Source organism: Spea bombifrons, chromosome 1 (genome assembly GCF_027358695.1).
Source record: "Spea bombifrons isolate aSpeBom1 chromosome 1, aSpeBom1.2.pri, whole genome shotgun sequence".
Taxonomy (NCBI): domain Eukaryota; kingdom Metazoa; phylum Chordata; class Amphibia; order Anura; family Pelobatidae; genus Spea; species Spea bombifrons.
Window position 1 is genome coordinate 105,545,998 of NC_071087.1, and position 24,462 is coordinate 105,570,459.

The 24,462-nt window shown below is 38.8% G+C and overlaps 1 protein-coding gene across 7 annotated transcripts in view; it reads right to left on the reverse strand.

Moving 5' to 3' along the window:
* Positions 1-1,425: 1,425 nt before the first annotated feature.
* CDC14B (cell division cycle 14B) overlaps positions 1,426-24,462 on the reverse strand; it is a 46,336-nt gene continuing 23,299 nt past the window's right edge. Inside the window, exons 1-16 of one of the 7 annotated variants that reach the window (XM_053467591.1) lie at positions 22,437-22,995; positions 19,455-19,545; positions 17,754-17,829; positions 16,419-16,511; positions 15,005-15,081; positions 14,085-14,151; positions 13,130-13,192; positions 12,931-13,018; positions 12,275-12,505; positions 11,813-11,951; positions 10,869-11,028; positions 10,251-10,354; positions 4,998-5,159; positions 3,020-3,115; positions 2,220-2,279; positions 1,426-1,905 (exon numbers count right to left, since the gene is read on the reverse strand). In XM_053467591.1, coding sequence (XP_053323566.1) covers positions 1,869-1,905; positions 2,220-2,279; positions 3,020-3,115; positions 4,998-5,159; positions 10,251-10,354; positions 10,869-11,028; positions 11,813-11,951; positions 12,275-12,505; positions 12,931-13,018; positions 13,130-13,192; positions 14,085-14,151; positions 15,005-15,081; positions 16,419-16,511; positions 17,754-17,829; positions 19,455-19,545; positions 22,437-22,590 — 1,698 coding nt within the window. In that variant the 5' untranslated portion in view covers positions 22,591-22,995 and the 3' untranslated portion in view covers positions 1,426-1,868. Of the gene's footprint in view, positions 1,906-2,219; positions 2,280-3,019; positions 3,116-4,997; positions 5,160-7,497; positions 7,640-10,250; positions 10,355-10,868; positions 11,029-11,812; positions 11,952-12,274; positions 12,506-12,930; positions 13,019-13,129; positions 13,193-14,084; positions 14,152-15,004; positions 15,082-16,418; positions 16,512-17,753; positions 17,830-19,454; positions 19,546-22,436; positions 22,996-24,462 lie in introns of those variants that run through there. The other 6 variants (XM_053467600.1, XM_053467617.1, XM_053467609.1 and 3 more) reach the window with 6 other exon arrangements.

Consider the following 24,462-nt stretch of genomic DNA (forward strand, 5'->3'; position numbering starts at 1 on the left):
AGGACAGTCGAGTGTTTTACTTCTGATTAGGTCTCCTCAACCAGCTAGCATTTGTCCAGCATTATGCAATATCTTTGCTTCATCGATCTTCAAATGTGCAGTTACACTTTGTTTTCAGGGAAAATACCACAGACTCCATGGAGGAAGGGCGAGACTCCTTTTGTCTTCTTGTCCGTTTGCTCAGAATTCACAACCCCTTATTTCAAAATATATTATAGTTTGTGAGGTTTAGAGCAATTTTAACCACGCAATATATACATTGCCATTTCATTTGAATTAGTCGTATTATTGTTTTTAGATCATGTACTGTAGATTGCATTAGTTAAGATGCATGTGAATAATACATTTCTGATTTTTTTTTGTTAAGAGCTTTAATTTTGCAGAATGATGTGTTTACAATAATTGCTTCATATAAAACACGCTCTTTTTATGCAAAAGATCTCTATACAAGACAATACATATCAAACCAAGGTGAAATATGCAGCACCGTACACAGCTTTTTACATTTTTTTCCCATAAAAATACCATCAGCAAAATAACAGCCCTCAGTAGCTCATTCCAGTTTAAAAAAAAAAAAAGTTACAAATATACAATTTTACTAAAAATCTAAGTCTGAACATTGGTTAAATGTTGTATCATGTATTATTTTGCACATGAGGAGGCACGAGAACGATGACAAATTCAATGATACAAAAGAAGGTGATGTAGATCTACCCTCAAACCTTTTGTGATCTATTCCCACAGGGTTCAAAGTTCACCTTAATAACCATTGACGTGTTGCTATTGTTCTGTTATATGCTAGACTCCAAAAAGACTTCATTAACTAGTACTTACATAAATTATTCTGTTCTCTTATTCTGTTAACCCTTTTCATCCCTGAGTTGTTTCTTCCTCTTGTAATACAGCAAAACAAACAAGGCCATAGAGCTCATTAGAAAATATATAGGGCCCAGGATATTTTGCCTCACAATCCATAGACTGGGCCAAAATAAAAAAAAAATGGAAAAAAACATGGCTGGGTAAAAATCTCAGTGGAATAGGATTAAAATTTGCTGCAGCTCCAGGGAAAAAAAATAAAAAAAAAGCCTTTGGAAAATATAGATTTCATCAAAGACCCGCTTAACCCTCTTCAGTTCTTCTGGCATTTCGGCCACAAGGTCTTCACATAAACCGATGCATTAAAACATGTGAATGGACCCTCAATTTGCTCACTACACCCCAAGTCAAAAAATATCAAGGTCTTGTATATGTCTGCGCTAGATTACCACTCCATGCATGGTACATCTGTTACCTCATCCCAGCAGCAGCTGTTCCAGAAATCATATATGAGCTGCCACAATGATAACTTGGAGAACTTGTGAGCAGCTGTTCCAGAAAATGTGCAATGCCACCTCCATAACAGAGTATGACTGCCTTCATTTGGAGAACACTTCAACAGTTTTGGGTGTTAGTAAATCATATATATATATACACACACAGTGAGTTTCCTTATAAAACAAGGAAAATCCAAAAAACAAACAAATACATAAAGGAATGTTATATGGAAAAAACATTTGTTATACAATTGGAAACCCAGTTCTCCCAGGTTTTAGGTCCAGCAGAATAAATGATTGCCATCACAAATGCATTTGTCATGCAGGCAGTTATATACAGTGTGCATGAGCCCGCCAGTGCCGTTTGGAGACAAAGGCCCATAAGCTTGGTTTATCTAGTTGACATTGCTGCAAGTGGGGTAGGATGCGCAAAATATGGTGTCTAGATTAAAGGCAGAGTTGATGTCGCATCTCCAGGAGTCCATTTGTTAAGCTTTGCAATGTGTGGTCCAATGATACACCCAATTTATTTTGTTTAGTTTGTATCCGTTTGGTTTACCGCAACACAGTCCTAGTTTTTTGAACGGTGTTACTGTGGAAACAAAGAGGGAAACAGTGTTAAAACAAACCAAAAAAATAAACCTTCAGTAAAATATCAAATGAAATTGTGGAAGTAATAAAATTGAAATGAGAACCACAATACTAATGCGAACTAAAAACTACATTTCAAGGAAACACAAAGCACAAAAAATAAACTAAAAATAGAAGACACATGTATGGTTTTCACAATTTAATGGTTAAAGCTGTTAGTAGCGATGACACACGCAACGGCAGGTTCAATTAAGCAGTCGGAAAGATTTGGCCAAGAAGACTTTGGAGGCAAAGCCAAGAGATGGTCGGGAGTACCATATTCTCATTGAGCGTATTTGGCGCAAAGCAATCCTTCTCTTCCGCTCAGAAATGGCGCTGTGGGGGAAAGTAGAAAGAATAGTAACAGAAAGTAAAATTAGCAGAAAGAGTCTAGGTTATTAAATGGTATTTGAGAAGGGGTTTATTTAAAAAAAGCAGTTCACCAAAAGATAAGCAAAGCCGGAATTATAGCACAAAACTCCTATTTAACCCATTGGCTCATGTAGTACAGTCTGCAGCAAGAATCCATCAACAGGAACCCTTAAGGTGCTTAAATGGAACTATCACAGTTGAAATTGTCATACACATGCAAACCCATTTCTGCAAAATATTGCCCCCTTTTTTCTTTTTTACAATTTTGCCAATGCAACACATACAGCGTGCTGACGGCTGTCATAATGGTATATTCTGACATACCAGAAACCTAAGCACAGAATAAAATATCTCCATATCTGAAATCAACGTAACAAATACCTACAACTGCTGTGCTATTCTGTGACCCCTAATTTGTGTTTGCCTTTAGATTTAGTTGACTTTGCACATACTATACAGGTGCAAAAATCAAGCAATGGCTGGAAAGTACTGGGCATGCCAATACTAACCCAATGACCTCAATATCAACCATGTCAATCATTCAACAGCAGCTATCACTAATCAGCAAGTGAAATTATATATAATATACACACACATTTAATGCAACAGTCCTCCCAATGGTCTCCAAGTAAAACTGTGTGTATACTACCTCAATCTCTTACTAACAGAGTTTGGACAATCAGAAAGCAAAGAACGAAGCTTACCCTCTCAAGCAGCTGCCTCCTTCAGAAGACCTGCCGGTCCTTTTTGTATCAGATAAACCTGCTTTGGGGCTTTGCACACTGGTCTGCAGAATTACACTGAAAAGAGTAGGAGATGATAGAATGATCTGCCCAGAAATACAATGCGCCCAACAGCATGAACGACAGACAGTCATTATGCTAGATATGCCGGAAAAAAAGGAGGTCATGCACAGCTCCATAAACATTTAGTTTTCAACCTTACTTCTACATGAACATTCGGGAAAATAAAAACTATAAGACTGGTTTCAGGCAGAACACAAAAAAGGATACTTTTTTTTTTAATCTTTAAAGTTTTATAACCTTATTTTAAGGCTAGGTTTCCACTTGGGTTTTTGTCCTGCGTTTTTTTCTTGATGAAAAACGCCAAGAAAACTGACACTGCGTTTACCTGCGTTTTGGCGTTTTTGCCTTTCTGTGGAAATTGCTTTTTTGACCATAGGCAGTTTTTCCAGCCTTTACAAGTTAGAAGTTTCACCCAGCTAACAGGGATTAGGATAAATGGCAAGTATCTGCCCCTCCTGATGTCATTTCCTTGGTAGAGTTCTACTTAAACTCGCCCCGGCGGACCCTTTTGTCTCTTTTCTGTGGTTTGTAAGGCATGCTTTATTCCGAATGTCTGCTCCTCTAGGAAGATTGGCCCCAAATGATGGTGCTAATTGTTTGCTGTTGCTTTTGGCACGCAGGATCCAGTTGGTTTGTTTGTAATGGCATGTTTGTTCTAAATGGTGTAAAATTCAATATGAACTTTGTTTTGTGTGAAACTGTTTGTTTCCAGCCTATTTCTCGTAGGACACACAGATACAGGGTCCATCCTCTGCATTGTAACTGTGGAAAAAAACGCCATAAAAAACGCCAAGGCAAAAAAACCCACATGGCTTTTTCATGGCGTTTTTTCTCTCCCATAGACTTCTATTGGAGAAAAACGCCAAGATTTCCTTGCAAAAAATGCCAGAGTGTCAACATGCTGCGATTTTGAAAAACTGCCACAGAGCCCAAAAACGCAGAAAAACGCCAAAGAGGACTGAAAAAACGTCAAACAGAAAAACGCCAAGTGGATATGGCATTGTGCGATTTCCTATTGAAGAACAGCTAACGGCGTTTTTAGCAAAAAAAAAAAAAAACAAGTGGAAACCTAGCCTAAAAAAAGTTTCAGCAAAAAGCTTTGTCATCTTCTGTAGGCAAACATTAAAGTTTCTGGGAAACTAGGAGTGTGTCAGTGAGACTCAGCCCCAACTAATTTTCTAACTATATGTTTGGAAAATAGAAAAATTAGTTATTTCATAGGAATTGGCAGAAAACGTATAGAAACATTCTGGAAATGAGTTACACATATCTAACAAAAAAGGGTCAGACCCAGCCTGCAAAGGGCTTCCAAGATTCTACCAAGTAGAGAAACTGGAAAGAGTGGTACTAGAAAAAAAAAATGTCTATTTTTCATGGGACACAGTTCCATTTATCAATGTACAAAGATCCCATTGTCCAAGTTCCTGTATAGTATAAGACAAGCTAAAATGTAATGAAGAAATCTTTATTACATCACTATAGAACATTATGATTGTTGAAAAAAAATAAAAAAATACAAAAATAAAGTACAGATGGGCTGCCATGAAATTCTATTTTAGAATCTAGAAAAGTAAGGGTTCTCATTACTTTGAGGGCAACAGAGGAATAAAATAATTTCTTTGTAGGAGAACAAGTGACTCTTGGCACACGATTACCCTAATATGGGCATAAATCAAAGCAAGAGTTATTGAATATTAAGTCTGCATCTGCTCCAATTATCTTTTACTGCACTACGAAAGCAGAATTAGACTAAATAACATACAAAAGAGGAGTATCTCAGACTACAGTGATCGATTAGTCTTTTGTATAACATACACATACTATTCTATTTTATATATGTATCATATGTATGGCTACAAGGTCACACTAATCTCACCTTTTTTTAGCTCTCTTTTTGCGTCTCTTTAGCCTTAACAGCCCTGATCTCCTACTTCCAGATTTCCTTCTCACTGCATTGGTAATTATGCCTTTCCTTGTTTGTCTGATGCGGTGCTCTCTTATAGCCTGATTAGCATTCTGCAGAATTCTCTCTGAAGTCCTGTGATCAGATATGTGTTAACAGAACTGACTGGAGTGAATGGTAAAGGGGCAAGGGTTCATGTGATACACATGACGCGAGACCTTAACCTAAGGCTACTTAACCAATGGCAAAAAGATGGTTCTATCCCCATTTTGTTACTATCAGATTAAAAACATTGTATAACAAAGAACTTTTCTATTAAAAAATGGTTTTATGTGCCTGCATATTAGCCTTTTGTATGTAGCTTTGTTTCCTTAACCCAGTCTACAAGACAAATAACCCAACTCCTTATCACGTAGAAAAAAAAAAACAGCCCAGTCAATATCACCTAGCTGGACAATAACTACTGAAAGTCACTGGAGAAATGGACTCCATTAGCAGTGCCATAAAGAATCAGCTCACTGTGTTGTTTGAGCAGGGAAAGTCACCTAAAACATCACATGACTGACAATGGCAACCTCCAAGCTCACCAAAGGAAGTTTATTGGAATAAAGCGAGTATATATATTTTTTAAGGGATTTCTGCTTGCTATATGCAGAGATATGGCCCCTAAATTGTTTGTTTAAATACACATTGAAGTCCATTCTGCATGCAAGCTGTATTACTGGAGTTGCTAGCTTCAAATGCATGTACACTAGATGAACATCAGATTTGCAAAGTTTCAGGTAGCCATTTCCAATTAACTTAATTTCTTCATTCATTCTTAATTAATGTCATCATTCTTGGCTTGTTTATCGCCTTACTGTCCCTTCCTACTAGACAGAAGTACAGATATGGAGAGAAGGTTAATGCAAATAAAAGGCTTCACTCCAGAGCTGTTGGACGTCTGGCTAAATTGTAAACAATTGACACAATGCAAGCTTTACTGCTCCTCTCTAAGATTCTTCAGCATCACTAATAGTCACATTCAGGGACATAATTTTATGTTTAATTTCTAGCAGGTTCACCTGGACCAGTTTAAAGCCCACGGGGATGCCATGCTAACCAGCTCAACCAGATCTTCTAGTCAAGCAGAGATCAGGCCCAACCATTAGGAGCCACGGGCATATGAAGGGCCACAGGATTATTAAAAAAAAAAAAAACAAAAAAAAAAACATGCATACAAATGTGTCACTGTCTTTTCTTTTCACTGTCCCAGCCACATTTGTCTGTATCTGATTGCATTTTCTTGGAGCACAGAATATTTGCTGGGTAATAGTGTATGATAGTGTTCTGCAAATCTAAGAAATAATAATGTGTTTCTAAAGAAAAATTCTGTACATTTTTTTTTTCTTCGAAAATTCATATCCAGGTACATACATAGTGGTTGACAGTTTGAAGTCACAAGCCACCCCCTGGCCATGCCTCTAACAAAAGGTGCCCCTCTGGTCACTTGAAATGTTGGTAGGTATGGTGTTCTTGGCAATTACACTTCAGACAAGAGGGAGAAAATTACCAAAGACCAATGTGCCTTTGTGGCTATAGACCAAGACCAACCAGAATACACTACAACCACTTCCAACATCAAGTGAAGAGGTGCACTCCATAGTGAGTATTATTAATTATGCACTTTTTGATGGCCATATATTTGATAGATGCACTCTATATAGAGTAATATTCAATTACATCCAAATGACTTAGCACTTTATGATTCTTATGTTGATTTATATGCACTTGAGACACTTTATACAACATATAGCCATATTTCCTCCATGTGCTCTGATTTTCTTCTTTAAACCTCTGTTGTCTATATAATGAAATACTTTATATATGTTTTTTACTAATAAATTTTTGTACAATAATAAAATAATATATTTTATATAAGGGCTTTTGTAAAACTCTTTTCTTGCTCAGTGTACAAAGCTCCATAAAATCTGCGTACACAGTTCATTATCTTCCGACCCTCCATGTGACCTGTGAAACATGTAAAACCACTAGGCCCCATCCCTTTTATAGCAATTTATAGGCACATACAGGTAGCAACAGAGTACCATCCTGCACATATATGACTGAACTGTATTCTGTCCCTTATTCAGGGAGATCAAATGTTAACGAATGCATCTCAAAATATAAGCAAAGATGTCAATGGAACCTAAGAGTAATGTATTTGCCAATAAATCTGAAATGTTAGATGTCAATAGCACTTCTAGGTAATATCATACACACCTGTTTGTTTTTTAGATTATTATACAGAATTACAAGATGCATACATATATATCGTACACACAAATTCACGACATACATGTAGGATTAATCATGCAAGAAAGAGTATATGAACACATATCTACAAAGCTAAATAGGCAGAGACATGTGAACAACGCTGAAGGGGCATACAGCATCATGCATAGACACACAAGGAACAGAACGCAACACTTACACTGGCAATATGCCACGGTCCTGAAGGCTACTAGGTTCTTAAATCATCTAGACAGAATAGCACGAAAGGCAGGGGGGAGCCACAAACAATCCACCAGGTGACAATGCCACACAATGTAGAGATCAGAATAGCTAGGACCCATCTAAAAAAACGGAAAAGATGAAAAAAAAAAAGAAAAGAAAAAAAAAAGCACAAATAATGGAGAAGCAGGGCTTGGGTGTGTATAGCAGAAAAACTTGATGATCTGGATATCATGCAGCGCTTCACAATCGCGTGTCACACAAGCACAGGCAAAAATATTAATGCAGAAATCCTACCAACATTTACTAGTTTTAGGAAAAGCAAGTAATGTCAAAACAAAACAAAAACAAGTGATCAGGAAAAAAAACAAAATACAGAATATATACAAATTTGCAAGAAGCGCATAACAATTATGTTAACCGAGTAACAAAACATAATATCATGAGAAACAATCAGCTGCGCCATCCATGTGACCATAAAATATGCTAGGAAAAAGGAATGTAGCAGGTATTGTACCATGTAACTATCCCTACAGGTTAACGCCAAGGCCTTCCAAGATACTTGTTTACATATATACTCAGGAGTACGAGTGTACTCGATACAGTGTTTGGCTATGAAATGCAAACAAGGCTAGTTCCACTTCCCTGTACTGAAAAGCAGAACTGACATGCAGGAGTACAAAAGTTAAAGGCCATGCTTGAGTCCCACAGTAAGGCTATACACAGAGCACATTTATACATATACCAGCGCTTCACTGCAGAGCCAGAAACAAAATGCAGAAGCTACTGCACCAGCCGGGTCACAAGCTGTCACATCACCCTGCCGAGCACCCACCCCCTGGCAGCACACAGGAGCAAAAAGCATTCTGCATCTGTGTAGTACCAGCCCTAGTGGCCAGGATACCATTCCTAGTGTCTATGGTCACTTGGGCTTTGCTGAGTCCTGCTGTACATTAAAGTAAAGAGAACATGTTCCATGGTTACATGAAGCCGTCACATTCCACAAAAACAGACCTCTCTACAAGCAGGGCTGCGACTATTTAAAACATATCTTTAGACAGAATACAATACTGATAAATGTAAATGCATGTTTTAAAGAAAATTATGTGCAATTTGAACATACTACCCCAAAAAGTTATTACTCTCAATGTGTGACATTGTGTGAGACAGCCCAAGTAAACACATGTGTTGTAAAAACAACACACGTGCAACAAAGTATATAGATAAAAAGTAAATTGCCCACTAAAACAGTTCATTATAATTCTCACAAAACTAGTATATGAGGTCAGAGATATTGAAATATGATTAAATACTATAGCGGATTTATTTTACACATGCAAAGCGTGATATAGGTAAAATGAGGCTTCATACCGAGAGCAACTAGACCAAAACGAATACCGATTCTTGCGAATACTTTCACAATAGTGAAATGAAGCAGTTGCACCGACTTAAAGTGACAGACCATAAAGAAGTGTTCACAAAAACACGTTTGTGTAAAAAAAAAAAAAACATTACCAAGAGCTCTCTTGTAGAGCACCTCTAAACAAAATGTAAATTACGTGTTGGCATAGACAAAAGCGGAACATGCTTCATTTGAAATGCTATATTCCATTATGGAAAAGCGGGTCTCCATTCACTGACCAAACCCTGATCGGTCATTATCAGGTTAAATAAAATGGCTTGGTTGTCATTTGTTACTGAACATACTGGTTAAAAGGGCTTAAATAATCTTGCTGCAGCTTAATTACAACAATCCCTATAAGCAAAGTTACGACGTGTCATTTTGGTCCACCTCTACAAACTTTACTCAGCGAATGACTGACAATCCATGAGGTAAATTTGCTGTCAGTTAGGAAGTTCAGAATTGGAAATACCAGCTCCCACCAAGGCCATCTTCTGTGCCACTCAACAAGCCCAACTCTTGAAAACAGTAGAGCAGCCAAAAATCAACACCAAAAGGGTTACCAATTCTCCAAAGTCATCCAATATGATTACTAATGACAACCCCCGACCTGAGGTCATCAACCCTCAACCGTGGATCATAGGAAATGAAGAATTTGCTAAAATGCCCTGACTATATCTTTGGTGGAAGCAGATGTTCTGTCACAGCAGGGGAATACAAAAAGGAGCATTATTGGTTTTGTTATTTTTAATTAGACTTTCAATACCGGATTTAATTATGGTTGTATCTCAGATGTGACATCGACCCCTTTAAGTACAATTATTCTGCTTGTTACATCAGGTCACAGGATTTGGAGGAAAGTGTCACAAGGAGGAAACATTATGTAAAATAATGTTCCATATAATCAGCAACACTTGCAATACAATCATTTGTTCACCATAGAGGAGTTGGTCCAACATACGAGCAGCAAGTTAGACCGATACGGAAAAGAAAAACACAAGAAAAGTAAAAATTGGACACAGTTTCATTTGCATATAAGGAGTCCTCAAAATTGAACTTCTTAAAAATATTTCAGAAAGAACTGTGACTTTATGCATTAAAAGTTTAGCAACATTTACCAATGTTCTATGTATGTGTGGCTTTAAAGCTTTAGAAATCCATATATTTGCTGCCTTCAAAGGAAACAAGCTATGGCCAGCTGAGTGATAAGAACTCTACTTGAAAACAACTCCTTTCATATCATACTTAATTTAAATTTAAAATAAATAAATCGTCAAATAGATTGTTATTACATATATTAGAATTAAAATAAAAAACCTTTGTTGACTTACGACAATGGAGATCCAGTTGATGCTCGAGTGTGTCTTTTACTTTTCAAGGCACGAAGCTTATCTCCCTGTGTTAGATTGCTTGAGTCATCTTCATCATCACTATACTGTTGAATAATTAAGTTTAATATGGATATTAACAAAAAAATATATATATAAAAAAAAAAACAAAAAAAAAACAAAACACATTACAGAGAAAGTATCTAAAAAAGTATGCTGCTGGAGGCTAATTAAATACACTCCTCATAACAGACAAGTTACATTTCCACTAAACAAAATTTCTTATTGTTTAATTCCCCCTCATAAATAACATCTGGTTTTATGGTTCCATCACACCACCCACATGAAAACAAGTGAACATAAAACAGTCGTCCCAATTCCCAGCAGATAACATCTAATACCTTCATGGTCCTGCAGAGGGAAGGTATTATAAGAAAGTAGGTGAAACAAATGCAAGACTGCTTGTTTAAGAAATATAACAAGATTTTAAAAGTCCAAGTATCTGTATGCGTTAGAAAGGTAGGTCCATATTTTCAAGTTCTGGTAATATTAATCGGGAAAGGCTTGGATTAGGAATGTAAAGCCAACACAGAGACACTCAAAAATACCCAAAGAGTTTACCAGTTCTAGGTCTTCCTTGCCAGATGTGTTTTTCTTATCGTCAATCGAAATGTCATCTACTCCCGAAAGGATGAAGGAAACTGCCATGGTGTTCCTGTTCTTCTGCTCCCTCAGCTTTTTGCGGTAAATGTCCCCTTCGTTCCACAGGCTCATTTGCTTACTATCAGAAATCGGATATCGAGATAATCAGATGTCACACGGTCTTGGCCTTTCATTGACCAACAACTACACACCATCACAAAAAAGTAAAAAAAATGTAGCTTAACCCCTCCTGTGCCAGAAAGGTGAACTAAGCACTGCCCAGTCTGCTCGTGGTGAAGCTCTCATTCTACACATCTTCTATGAACTGACTCCTTTGTGCAGTAGTATGTTGAAGTTACAGCAACATATTTCAATTCTTACTAAACCTGTTTGAAGACTATTCTTATATGTCTCAAGCGAGCTGCTATGGTATCAGTTAAACATGAAAATGAAAGTGATCTAATCCTAGCTAAGTTCTCATTTAATGTCAGTGAAGTCTACTAAAATGCATGTCTAACACAAAAAAAAAAAAAAAAATTACAGATGTTTATATATGTATATACTTTGCACAGAAAAGAACTGGATTTATATAAATACACACACATAAAATACAGATCAGCCCACACCATGTTACGAAAACATTTAAATCACACAAATCCTTTATTCGTGCCAGGAATGACAAACAACGAAATAATCATCTTGAGATTGAGATGCCCTAAAGACAAACAAACAGAATATTCTGTTCCAAAAAAGGATATTACGAAGGATTGTAAAAATAGAGTGTGGAAAAAAGCTGTCAGAGCAGCCAAAACAAATTAACCATAAAAAACAAAAACAAATAAAACATACAATGTCATGTGCGTGCATACATACATACAACCACACTTATTTACACACTGCGTACACCCTGCTCCATCACTTACTCTGCCATGAACTGTTGCTGAGGCCCGATGACTGAGCCGGGTCTGCATATCCGCATCCATGCTATGGTCTCAGCGGCCGTCATTTTGTAATGCTTCATGATGTAACACCCTATGAGGGTGCCTGTCCGACCCAGGCCAGCTGGAAGACACAGAAATACAAAACGCTCAAATAGGACTGAAACCATTACAATGGCAAAACGTAAACTTCCAGTCAAAAGTTTGGGGTCACTCGGACAAAATTTGTTTTTCTTTTAAAACCAAGAACCTTTCTTATTAAAATAACATGAAATATATCAGAAATACAGCGCAGACATGGCTAATGTTGTAAGTGACTATTTTAGTTGGGAACGGCTCATTTTTTTTTTTTTTTTTTTTTTTATAGAGTATCTTTATAGGCGTACAGAGGTCCTTTTCCATGTAGCGTGCAACGTAAATGTATGTACATGAATCCTGCCCACATACCTTTGCAATGCACGGCAACGGCACCACCTGCATTCTCACAAATATCGAGGAATTTTTTCACGATGGTATCATTTGGTGTAGTTCCATCAGCAAAGAATAGGTCATGGTGCTCAAAACCAGCCTCTGTAAATCTCTTTGCTTCATACATCTTCTTGTTGAGGCGAATGATGGTGGTCATATGATGTTTTCGAAAGTAAGGGAAGTACGCTTCAGGAGCATGGCTGGGGTAACCTGAGGGGTCAGAAAAAAAAAAATAGGTTAATTACATATCCCACTGAATGTTTCTGCAAGACATAACTTACTCTCTCGCCTATCACAAAAACAGTTTGTGGGTTTTCACTGCACTCTGCCCAAAACAGACTGTACACTCTTAAAATGTACATGATAACAAATTACTCTTTATACCCTACGTTTGGCACCAACCAGTGCTGTGTTATGTATTAGTTCATATGAAAGGTTCAAAAACAGCAGAAAAGGGAAACTGAGGAAGTATGGAGAAGGGTGGGTTTGGTTACAAGATGCGGTCACTCAGACTGCGTCCCAACTTGCTTGGCCAATATGCCCTTAAAAACATGGGCTCCGACTAGAATTGCCAATCACAACACGTTCTACACATCTATAATCTACTATACAAGCTGACATTTTGAAGGACGTACCACTTTCGATTTTACTCCTGTGATGCGGCCCACTAAAAGCTAAAAATTTTCCTGGTATGATCCAGTTGAAGTCGCCATTTTCTGCTCTCTGGAAATAAAAGCTTCTTGTTAAAACAAATAGGAATACAATTCGCCACCTGCTGCACAAGCTACCGCTAGTACTCATGAGGACAAACATTTTACATTTGACAACACTAACCTCATAATGTTGGTATTCCTCAACATCAAATGATTCAAAATTGAAGAAGCCGTACCGCAAGGCCTAGAAACAATAGAATAAAAATATATGTAGGTTCCAAAACACTGTACTCTGTATAGTTACAATAACTATAAATATTGCTATATCATATATAGCTATATATATATATATATATATATAAATAAAAGAAAACATTTGTGTGTTTTCTGACTACACCGATGCATACATTAAAGTAGAAAAAAAAAAAAACTTTCAAAAGGAACGCCACATAGGAGGTTTTTAGAACGCGTGTATTTGTTTTAGGCTTGTTAGCCCATTCTTCTAGACAAACATCCTTACTCCTTGCTGCCTTGGGCTACACAATACCTAGGTTGGGGTAGGAAAGGATTTCATTGAATAAACAGGGCTTCTTTAGCACTGATATAAATGGTCAGCTCGGTTTCTCCTGGTTAAGCAGAGGGGGAAAAATATAAAAAAAATAAAATAAAAAAATATCACCTAAATTATCATGTGATCTATCTTCAGCCGACAGATCAAATGGGATTTAGTGGAAGAGAGCAAAATAAAACCAGTTTTCTTCAATGCTGGACTACATTACTACATACAGAGAAAAAAAAAAGTATGTGAATTTAATTTAATTAAAAGGACACTGGAGTAGAAGAATAAGTTGAAGGTAAAAGATTTTAGAAAGTGGCTAACACATCGAGGTGGCTCATATGAACGATGTTTTATAGCTTGCCAACCTGCCCCTACAGACTCCGTAATAGGATATTGTGTTAATTACCAGCTTGTGCCGCACTGTCGGCTCTGTTAAGGCTAAATATTGTGACCCTGCTAAAACGTTTCAATGAGCCTCATAAAAAGGCCTATTAAAACAATGCGACTTGACAGATTTGCCCGTTCACGCTTTGGCATCGTTATCGCTGCAGGAAATGTGATGGGTTTGACATCTCACCTTGTGCACAGCATGGAAGCAGTCCAGTAGTGTCACACGAAAAGCACATGTACCAAAAGAAGCATCCCTGGGAAGAAGAAGAAGAAGAAATAACAAACAAAACATTTAGTATTTTAATTCTGTATTACAGGTTTACTTTTAAAGAAAGCCTACTAATATATATATATTTTTTATAATTTTTTTTTTTTTAAATGAAACTAAGCAAACACCATATACAATTACTAACAACAAAAATGATATGTTGTGTAAATTCAATATAACAGTTTCTATGGTGAAGCACTTTACTACCAGATAGAAAACAATTAAAAATACACAGTATATATATAAAAAGTTAAAGAGACAAGATTTACTGTACAAAATATGTTGCTTATGTATGAAAAGTTTCAAAATGTGTCTTATCGTAGCAATCAATAGAATGTCCCGGTTGATTGGGCCAATTTCCAAACTTTGCACAGAATCACTTTTATACATGATGTGACCTGGGGTTGAGGTGGGTTGTTGTTGTGTTCTTGCATGTAGTTTAATAAAATCATGCTATTTCAATAGCTTGTGGAAAAAACATATCAGAAGTGATCAAAAGACACAAAATAACTGCCAAAGCACCAGCCTGGATTTTATTTTAAACAACGGACTTCTGGTGGTGGAACTGATGATGTATAGGAGGACCATAATAAAAAGCGGTGGAGCTTGGCCAAATCAGCAGAGTTCATGGGGAAGTATCTACAATCTTCTAGGACATGCAATGTAGAATATCCAACAATGTATTCAGCGCATGAACACATAATTGGCTCAAATTTAACTGCGCGGTACTCAAAGTAAATACTCTTTGCTAGTTCCACCAATATAGAAGATGAAACACCAGGAAGATACTGGCACACAAAATCCGTATCAGCCGTCCAAGCTTAATGGTCGGTACTTACCTAAATGGAAGGTAGTTTACGTTCACTGCTTGTAAAAGCCAGTACACCTCGTCAGGGTATTTACGCAAATAGATCACCTAAACACAAGAATTCATTTCATTAAAACTTACTAAATTTACAGGTTAAGGAAAGGCACTCAATACTTTAGCAATACTAGCCAAATGGAAACTGGCCAAAGGTGTAGATCTCCCAGACCTCACCATGACTACATGGTGCTTCTTTACCTAATAAAAACCCAATAGCATCCAACCCCTTTAACCTGCTGTAAAAACCTCAAAACCTTCCTTGGCCCTGCTCACATACACGTATACATACACATTAATGCTCACATACATTTATAGAGACAGGAACAAATGGTTGTAGGGGTTGCCCGGGACCTGGGCCAATATAAACAGGGCCGGCCTTAGGGGCGTGCGACCTGTGCGACCGCACAGGGCGCCATGGTTGCAGGGGCGCCTGACCGGGACTTAGATTAAAGCATCGTTTTTTTTTTTTGTTTTTTTTTTAAACTTTATTTAACATCATTGATGTTAAATAAAGTTTAAAAAAAAAAACCGATGCTTTAATCTAAGTCCCGGTCAGGGGCGCCGAGCGGTTGCTCGTGAAGTTCTCGGCAACCGCTCGGCGCCCCTTACTCTCCGTGACTCCGTCGCGGTGCCAGCATCTCATGTTGAGCGCCGGACTATACCGGCGCTCAACATGAAATGCCGGCAGAGCGAGAAGACGGATGCCTCCCGCTCTTACCGCAGGACTCCGGCAACAAGGTAAGTGGGGGGGGGGGGTAGTTTGAAGGGGCAGAGGTAGTTTGAAGGGGCAGAGGGGGGGGTAGTTTGAAGGGGCAGAGAGGAGGGGTAGTTTGAAGGGGCAGAGGGGAGGGGTAGTTTGAAGGGGCAGAGGGGAGGGGTAGTTTGAAGGGGCAGAGGGGAGGGGTAGTGAGGGGGGGCGCCAGAGGAGTAGTCCGCACAGGGCGCCACAACGCCTAAGGCCGGCTCTGAATATAAATTTATATATAGTCTTTGGTAACTTTTAGGATTTAGACATCAGCCATGGGACTTCACAGCTAGGCTAGGAAACGAGCAGACATGTCAACTCTTTGTCTAAGGGAGCTTTTTGATTAAATCCTAGCAGACTGATCCCCCTCTATCTAACACACCTAAAGAGTCACAGCAAAGCAGCCATAGAAACACTGAGAATAAGCAATGTTTAAATGTTATACGTTAATTAACATGTATTCACCTCCCATCAAATCAAATTAGGAGTAGGAGGCTGAAGCTGTAAACATTAATAATGACTAGAGGTAGGAAAATAATTCTTATTTTGGGCTCAAACTTCCCTTTTGACTCATTATTAAGTAATAGTGAACATTCCCATAGGGAATCCAGCAGTTACCAGACACAATACAAGAAGTACTCACAGCATAGCTTCCCATCAGAAAGGCCGCATTAGCTTGCTTTTTCGGGTCACAGCCAGTGTAATGAACGATTTTCTTCTTGGTCAATGAAAAGGACTGAATAAAAAAAGGGTTAGAGATAGAGAAACGTTGAACGGTAACCTGAGTCAGGACTTTAAATCCACAAGACAGAAACTGAAAGGCAGCATAGGAAAAAGTTATTGATTTTTGTTATAGCTATATATAAAGCAAGTTACTAATAGGTTCAAGATAAAAAGATAGAACGTCAAATGAAAGTTGTGTTATCACCATAGCAATGCAACTATACCATAGGTTGCTATGGTGACATGACGAACTTGAACGGTGTGTTGAGGGTGAACTTGGTAAGGATCAATACATATATTAAACATTGCGTGCTTTCTAGATGTATGCAAATGTTTTTAGGATGCTTGAACAAAGTAGCTCATGACCCGGTGTGCTACAGAAGCCAAGGAGAAGTAACAGATATCAAAATGCTCATCACTTGTTAATGTACTCTGTCAATGTATTTATTTTAGTGATGAGTATATGCCAAAACACTGGGTGTTGTCAATAATAATAAAAAAAAGTTTGTAATAATACAGGAAACGTGTGATCAAAGGGAAAAGAGGAGAAATAAAAAAGTTGATGCATCAGGGAGTCACGTAGCCATAGCGATATAACACCAAACGAAAATGCAGTAAAAATGTAAGGGCTGCGACTACTGGACGCCAAACACTTATCCGGCAATGACTAACTAAACATTAAATGTTCTGCAGATGCTGGAATTACCATGTTTGGTTTTTTTTTTTTGTTTTAAGTTTACTGTATAGGTTGCTATGGCAAGCATCATTAAATTAGCGTGTATTTTTGTTGCTACTTTAAATGTCTAATTTCCCAAACATTTGTGAATCATTTGTGTAATTCTTACTGTTCCGATGACTGGGCCCAGTATCTTGGGGTTCACATTAAGAAAAAAAAAAAATGTTTAACCCAACTAACAACAGTCAGCAATATAATCAAGCGTGGATGTAATTTAGTAAATTCTGTTACAGAACTGCATAGATTTTGAAGAGATTGGGCCTGGGTATTTCCAAGCACACTTTCGTCATTAACCCTATTGTGGTCTTTACCGTTATAAAGACTTTTATAATTCAAAGGAAACTAATCATATTCAAAGACTTTTATAAATAAATCCGTGTACAGACTTCAGTTATGGATGACAGGTATCAGAAAGGTTAGCTTCTTTGATCATAGCATCAAATAGGTACATGTAACATCATCAGAAGTGATATTTTCACGGTGACTTTTATTAACAAACATCCCGCTGACGCCACTAACCTTCATCTTTTTATTAAGCTTGTCGCAGTATCTATACAACATGGCCAGGTTAAGAGGTCCAAAATCAGCATAGAAGCTAAAAGACAAAATAAGCAACTGTTATAACACAGGGAATCTGAATCTTTTTTTTTTTGCATGTATAAAATAGTAAACAAATATACTACACAATACTACTTAATGGAAAGTTTTACCCAAAAACTGAAGGCTTCCACTCTGAAATTAGGCTTATTACAGGGCTCGACAAATCCCAGGCGCCAGGTCGCCATGGCGACTGATAATTTTTTCCTGGCGCCTATGTGTTTGTGAGCCAAACCTATAATTGGGTTTAGGATCCAAATCCCCCGCGGCGTGGCAGGGGACTTGGATCCTTCTTTCCGGCAGCAGCGGGCGTCTGTGCAATGCAGACAACCCCGCTGCTGCAGGCGGCTCCGCCCACCCTCCTCACTGAACGGAGCTGGCACCTCCCACGAAGGTCACTGAGTCGCGCTGGCCAGCTGACTCAATTCTATTTCGGATCAACGGGGACGGCTTATTAAAATGCTGCCCCTGTCGATTCGAAATAGAAGTGAGTCAGCCGGCGCCACTCAATAACTTTCGCGGGCGGCACCAGCGCTGCTCAGTGACCTTTGTGGGCGGTGCCAGCCCTGTTCAGTGAGGAGGGTGGAGCCGCCGGCAGCAGCAGCGGGAATCCAACAGAGTGCACATCGGGGTCAGGTAAGTGGAAGTAACTGGGGGCATGCTTGGCAGTGGGAGGCTGGGACAAAGATGGCTATGGGAGACTGGGGGCAAAGGCAAACTCTGTCCCCAATTTCCTATAGGCATCTTTGTCACTAAACATGGGACTATGGGAAGCTATTTAGTGACAAAGATGCCTATAGGAAATTGGGGACAGAATTTGCCTTTGCCCCCAGTCTCCCATAGGCATCTGTCACTAAACATGAGATTATGGGAAGTTAAGGCAAATTCTGTCCCCAGTTTCCCATAGGCATCTTTGTCACTAAACATGGGACTATGGGAAGCTATTTAGTTACAAAGATGCCTATGGGAAACTGGGGACATAGTTAATTAATGGGATTAATTAATAGTAATTAAAAGTATGCACTGGTGCTTTTTAGTGTGGGCAAAGTGCTGGGGCAAAGTGTGAGTGCTGGGGCAAAGTTCTGGGGTAAAGTGAGGGCTAGGGTAAAGTGTGAGACTGTGAGTGCTGGGCAAAGTGTGAGTGTAGGGCAAAAAAAGTCCTGGCTCCTAACTTTTTTAGCTGGCTCCTAGATTTAAAAAAAATTGTCAAGCCCTGGCTTATTACGTGCATTCAAATCACATTATCTAGAAGAAGCTCTTATATTAGACATTAGATTTTTATTATAAGAGGGGTTATTACCTATATATCTTCCATCATTAAAGCAAATTAGTTATATTTTCTGTCAAGTACACAAGTTCCTCATATCCTCGCAAGCCTCACGAGGACATGGGGAGATGGGATTATGGCAGAGGAGAGCCGATGACAACAAACTTCCATCCTGACAGACTTCCTGTGTTGCTGTAGTGACATCACACCCTCTGCCATCTGTGCATGAGCAGGGCTGTGCCTCACAATCTTTAGCAGTTTAACATATTTGACAAAGTATGACAGATCAACCTTAAATTAGCCTACATAAATGCTTGAAAAATGCTCATCAGATACTGAAATGTTTTTCAACCTACTTTTCATATACAAGCTCATCATCGATGGAGAAGTAGTGGACGTTCGAAGAGGTTTTTGGTTTGGAGCAGAGAATGGCGAAATAGAGACGATCTGAAAGACAATATTTAGGAAACATGCTTAATGCATAACATATACTCAGGCGTGATTATAATAATGTGATTTTTGGACCTCGTTCCTAAAAATTATATGTTTAATTCTTGGCATAGGCTTGTTTATTAGGGTTTGGGTGTTTTTTTCTTTATTTTAGTTGGGACTGTTCTTGTTTTCATACAAATCTTAGCTTACATTGTGGTTTCATTTAAGGTACCAGCACCTTTACAAATATAGCATTTTTCCTTAAAAAGAAAAAAAATATGCTTAAAACATATCTACTTCACCCGCAGCATTTTGGATTACTGGCCCGCATGGCCATTCAACTGGGAATGCAAATTAAAAAAAAACATGTATTGTGAAACTTATCAATATGTATGTAAGATAAATAACATTATATGTCCCTAGTACATGACAAGGTTTTAAACGGATTACTACCACACCTTTTTAAAAACATCAAGACCAGATATTCAAGCTGCCGAGGAGGCGGTTTATATGTGAAGCTCGCTAGTTTTCATATTCTAAGCAAGCATGTAATATTAAAAACGTTGGGGGTTGACGCAGATGGAACATATTAAATCACTGGCCCAATACTATAATACTGTCTGGGTAACAGACCTATGCACATGGCTTGATGTGGTCTTCTGGTTACTCCAAAGGCTCCAGTCCAACAAGTTGGAAGGGACAAGAGAAATGTGTGCCTTCATTAAGCTAAATACAATGTACGCAAGAACCACAGATCTTTCATATGAATTATTCGATACAACGCTAGGATCCAAAATGACTTGTCATTTATTATGTAATGTACAGAGCTTTGGAAAATGGAACACCGTGTGGTTAACGTGGCTAACGTTTACTCAACAGAATTGCATAACTTATTACACATGCAATTGTATTTGCTAAAAAAAATGACAGACAATAGTCACTGCACTCCGACAGGGCAGAAGAAAAGCATTTCACTGCAAACATGGGCACTAAAAATAGTAGACACACCTAAGCACTCCTAAATTCCGGCCCATCGCTAGGGCTGGGAAAGAACAAACAATCACATAACAAAAGAAAATATAGATGTCTGAACTGAACATTCTGAACCCAAACACTAAAGCCAGCTGGAGGGAGGTGCACCTGGACCACATGCATGAGACGCTCATGAAATCAGTTGGGTCTACCTAGAATTTATTGCATGATGTTTATCCTGGATTTGGTAGCACATCCAACCGCATTATTTCTGTCTGTGGATGGGTGGAAGCTTATTAACACAATTATGTCATAAAATGCAAGCTGACATTATAGAAAAGTCACGTCCACCATGAAAGTCTTGGGTTGACCAGGAATAGAACAGATATCATAGGTCCTAGACAACGACCAAAATTAGCAAGTAGAATCGCAGCTTCAGAAAAGGGCAAACGGCATCTCACAGCCATAAGCAAGCCACGTGTCTAAAGAATATGAAAATACTTTAATTACAACAATACTTTGGGAGCTCTGGCTAGAATATCTCCAAAGTTGACACAAAGGTGGGAGAAATCAGGGACTAAAGAGATACCAGTGCAACATTTTATGTACGTTCTCCTGCTCTTCTGCTTCAAGAACAAAAACTTACTAAGCAGGGACCCCAATGACAACATGCCACATACTTCAATAAAAAAAAATTCCCCTTTAAAAGGAAAGCTATTGTGTCATAATATCATAATCGTGGCACTACTAGAAACTGGTTGGGCCTGTGCCTTTCAAATTCATTCAGCCATGAATGTCCATGGTTCCACCAAAGGCCGCAAAAAACTGCATCATGCTTATTTTTGGTGGACTTTATCCCAAACTTGCAGGATCACAAAAATGTTTAATTAATCAAACTGGAAATTTATTCTCCCGCAAAAAGGATTTGCTTGGCCTCGTTTAAGGCAAAGTTGCATCGGTGATACTTGGTCACAGGCACCTCAATGATTGAGCTGCGAATTACACATAGCCAGGTCTTCACTTTTTGCCAGAGAAACTTTGCCATGGGTTGCCCCTTAATAATGCATAAAGTTAAGTGTTGAACTTCCATTCTGTATAAAAACAAACAAAATTTAGGGGTGTATATAAAGAGCAGTTCCGGTGAAACATCTAAAAAGTGGTCTTTTGACCATTGAAATCAAAAAGAAATGCCTAATCAGGAATGTTCCCTAGATCACTATGGCAATAAGAACACTTTCCATCATCAAAACGGGATATATTCCCCAACTTCTGTGCTTGCACAGGAACTGCATGTCTCATCTCCCAGGAATCAGCGTAATGGGTCAACGCCAACAGATCTCCTCCAGGATGGGTTGAGATGGTTTGGTTAGCAAACACCCATTAGTCCCAAGCGCCGTGGAAAAGAAGAGGGCTGTAGCCGCTGACCTCTAAAATGCTTCTGCTTGAAATCGTCAACAATAAAAACATATGACTAAGTGTGGAAACGTGTAAATTCCATTACTAGAACCATCTATAAATAGAGGGACTTCAGGACTATTTCTGACATTGGGAAACGTGCAGTCAGCTTGGGATAGCCCATCATTATTTAAAACACAGGATTTGACGGCAAATAAGAACCATTTGGCCCATCTAGTCGGTCTGCTATTCCTGGTACGAAGACTCAGACTTTAATCAGCTATCTTAGATAGTTTGTATGCCTGTCCCTTAACATGGTTTAAATCCCCTACCCTCTCAAGGAAACGCAAACACTTTATATGCACATTTGACATTGTTGGTGAGCAAACATATCACAGTCAACCAGTAACAGCCAAAGTCCAATCAAACAGACCAACAACTTTTAATGCACACCTACACTGCTGGAAGTGATCGCAAGTCCCATGTCCCTAACGGATCCCAGGAGCCTTGTGGCCCACAACACACACAAAGCGACCTACCCTTAGAGATCTCTGTTGTAGAAGGCAGATCGTTCTTTTCGTTCATGTCTGAGATGGAGAGGTTCTGCATACCGAGTGCACTGATCACTCGGTTGGAGGAGGCGGATTGTGTGGCACGATGCCGACAAGCTGGTGACAATTCTTCTTCAGCCATCAACAGGACGGATGATGTCCACTCCTTAAAAATCGCTTGTGCTTACAAAAGAGGCTCCGAGATTTAAAGTTTTAACAATAAAAAAGAATCGTAAAAAAAGTTAAAAAAATATATAAAAATGTCTTAAAAGTTATTAAAAATATGAAGATGTACTTTAAAGCAGGAAAGGAGTCTTATATTTTAAGAAGCGATTCCATCTCCAAGGGTCATTGACTTTCATTAAGCTGAGCTGGTTCTTTAACAGACATCACTTCCCCAAAACGTCGAAAGATAAAAAGAAAGTCGCTCAGTTTTGCACAGATCGCAAATCTTCTTCATCACCCTGCAGCGGACCCGGTATTGGCCCAAAGACCGAACCAAAAGGATCAAGATCGAGTTTACTCCGGATCGCAAACGATAGATCAAACTAATCGCTGTTTCGGTGCAAACTGGGCAGCACTGCGTTCTGAGCACGCCCACTCAGCTACTTCGTGCGCGTCCATTGGCGAGACGTTCAGCCGTTTATTGAGAGGAATGCGCTGAGCTGCCAATGGGAAGAGGAGAATAAGTTTAAATGTCCCTGCACGAGGCGGTGCACGTTCACGGCGAACCCCGCCCACATTAAGTAAACGCTCCTTCATCGTGTTATATCCTAGAGTGCAGGGCGCCCCGGGAACAGGCATACGGAAGTAAACATTTGTAAGCGTAAATTCACCGTGGGAGGTCTGAGAAGGGTTTAAAAGGTCACGTACAACCTCGGTGCTTTCACATTAGTGACGTTTTTGTACCGCTGCTCCTTTAAAGAAAAATCCAACAAGTCTTAAAGGGAGGCTCCAGCCCTCATATGCACTTTAATGCATCAGATAGCTGCAAGGTCCCTTTAAATTTAGAAGGCCTCCCATATTCATTTGCCCCCTTGCTAAAAGGCAAACACATCTCTTCGCACCTGATACACTTAGCCCAAATTATCTCCAACGCCGTCTCAGCGAACACCGCATGGGGGCGTGTTTAGACCCCCAACGCGCGTAACCCATAAAAAAACCACTGCCATTGATCACGGCGAGAGCACTTTCCTGCCAGCGATTGACGTGGCGCTCCTGCTGCAACATCGCCCTAAATTAACGGGGATATTTCTTTTTAAAACAATGCTTATTAAAGTACTCAAAAATACTTTCATATGCATTGTTTGTTCACTGGAGTGTCCCTTTAAGATGGTATTCTGGACATTTTTGGTGTAAGAAAGATTAAGAAGATGGAAGAGTATTATTAAACATAGAATTTGAAACGCGCATCTAGTTTGCCCGGTTGGGTCTACTGTTTCAGTATAGTCATCTGCCTATACCATGCATTTTTAAATTCCCTCACCCCTGCTGGGAGGCTGTTCCACTAATCTACCACACAATGCATGAACCCAAATGGGTTCCCCATCTATGTCTATCTTTAAACAACATGCTGAACAAAATCCCTCTTGAACTTAAACTTTCTTTATGGATTGGTTGTATCAAACACCAATTCAGTGTTCTATTATACAGTAGTTACAGCTCATGTAACAGTTTGCGGTACATCCTAATGGCCAGTAACAATCAGACAGCTGTGTTTAGGTACGAGAGTCTGCACTATAAAAATGGTAAAGAGGAAAACAAAAAAAAAAAAACACAAAAAAAAAAGACACAAGGAAAGTCCCTGAAACATCTTATCAAAACCGAAAAAGGACCTCTAGACAACTAGATCAGGCAGTAACTAGTCCATGATGGAATCTGTTCTATGCTCCATTTATAGGTTTTATGTGCAGTCTTCTTAGCATTGGTTAGTCTGGGTACATTATTTCTTCAGCTCTCCCTGTAACTTAAATACATGCACACACTAACACAAAAACTCACTCAAACACTTACA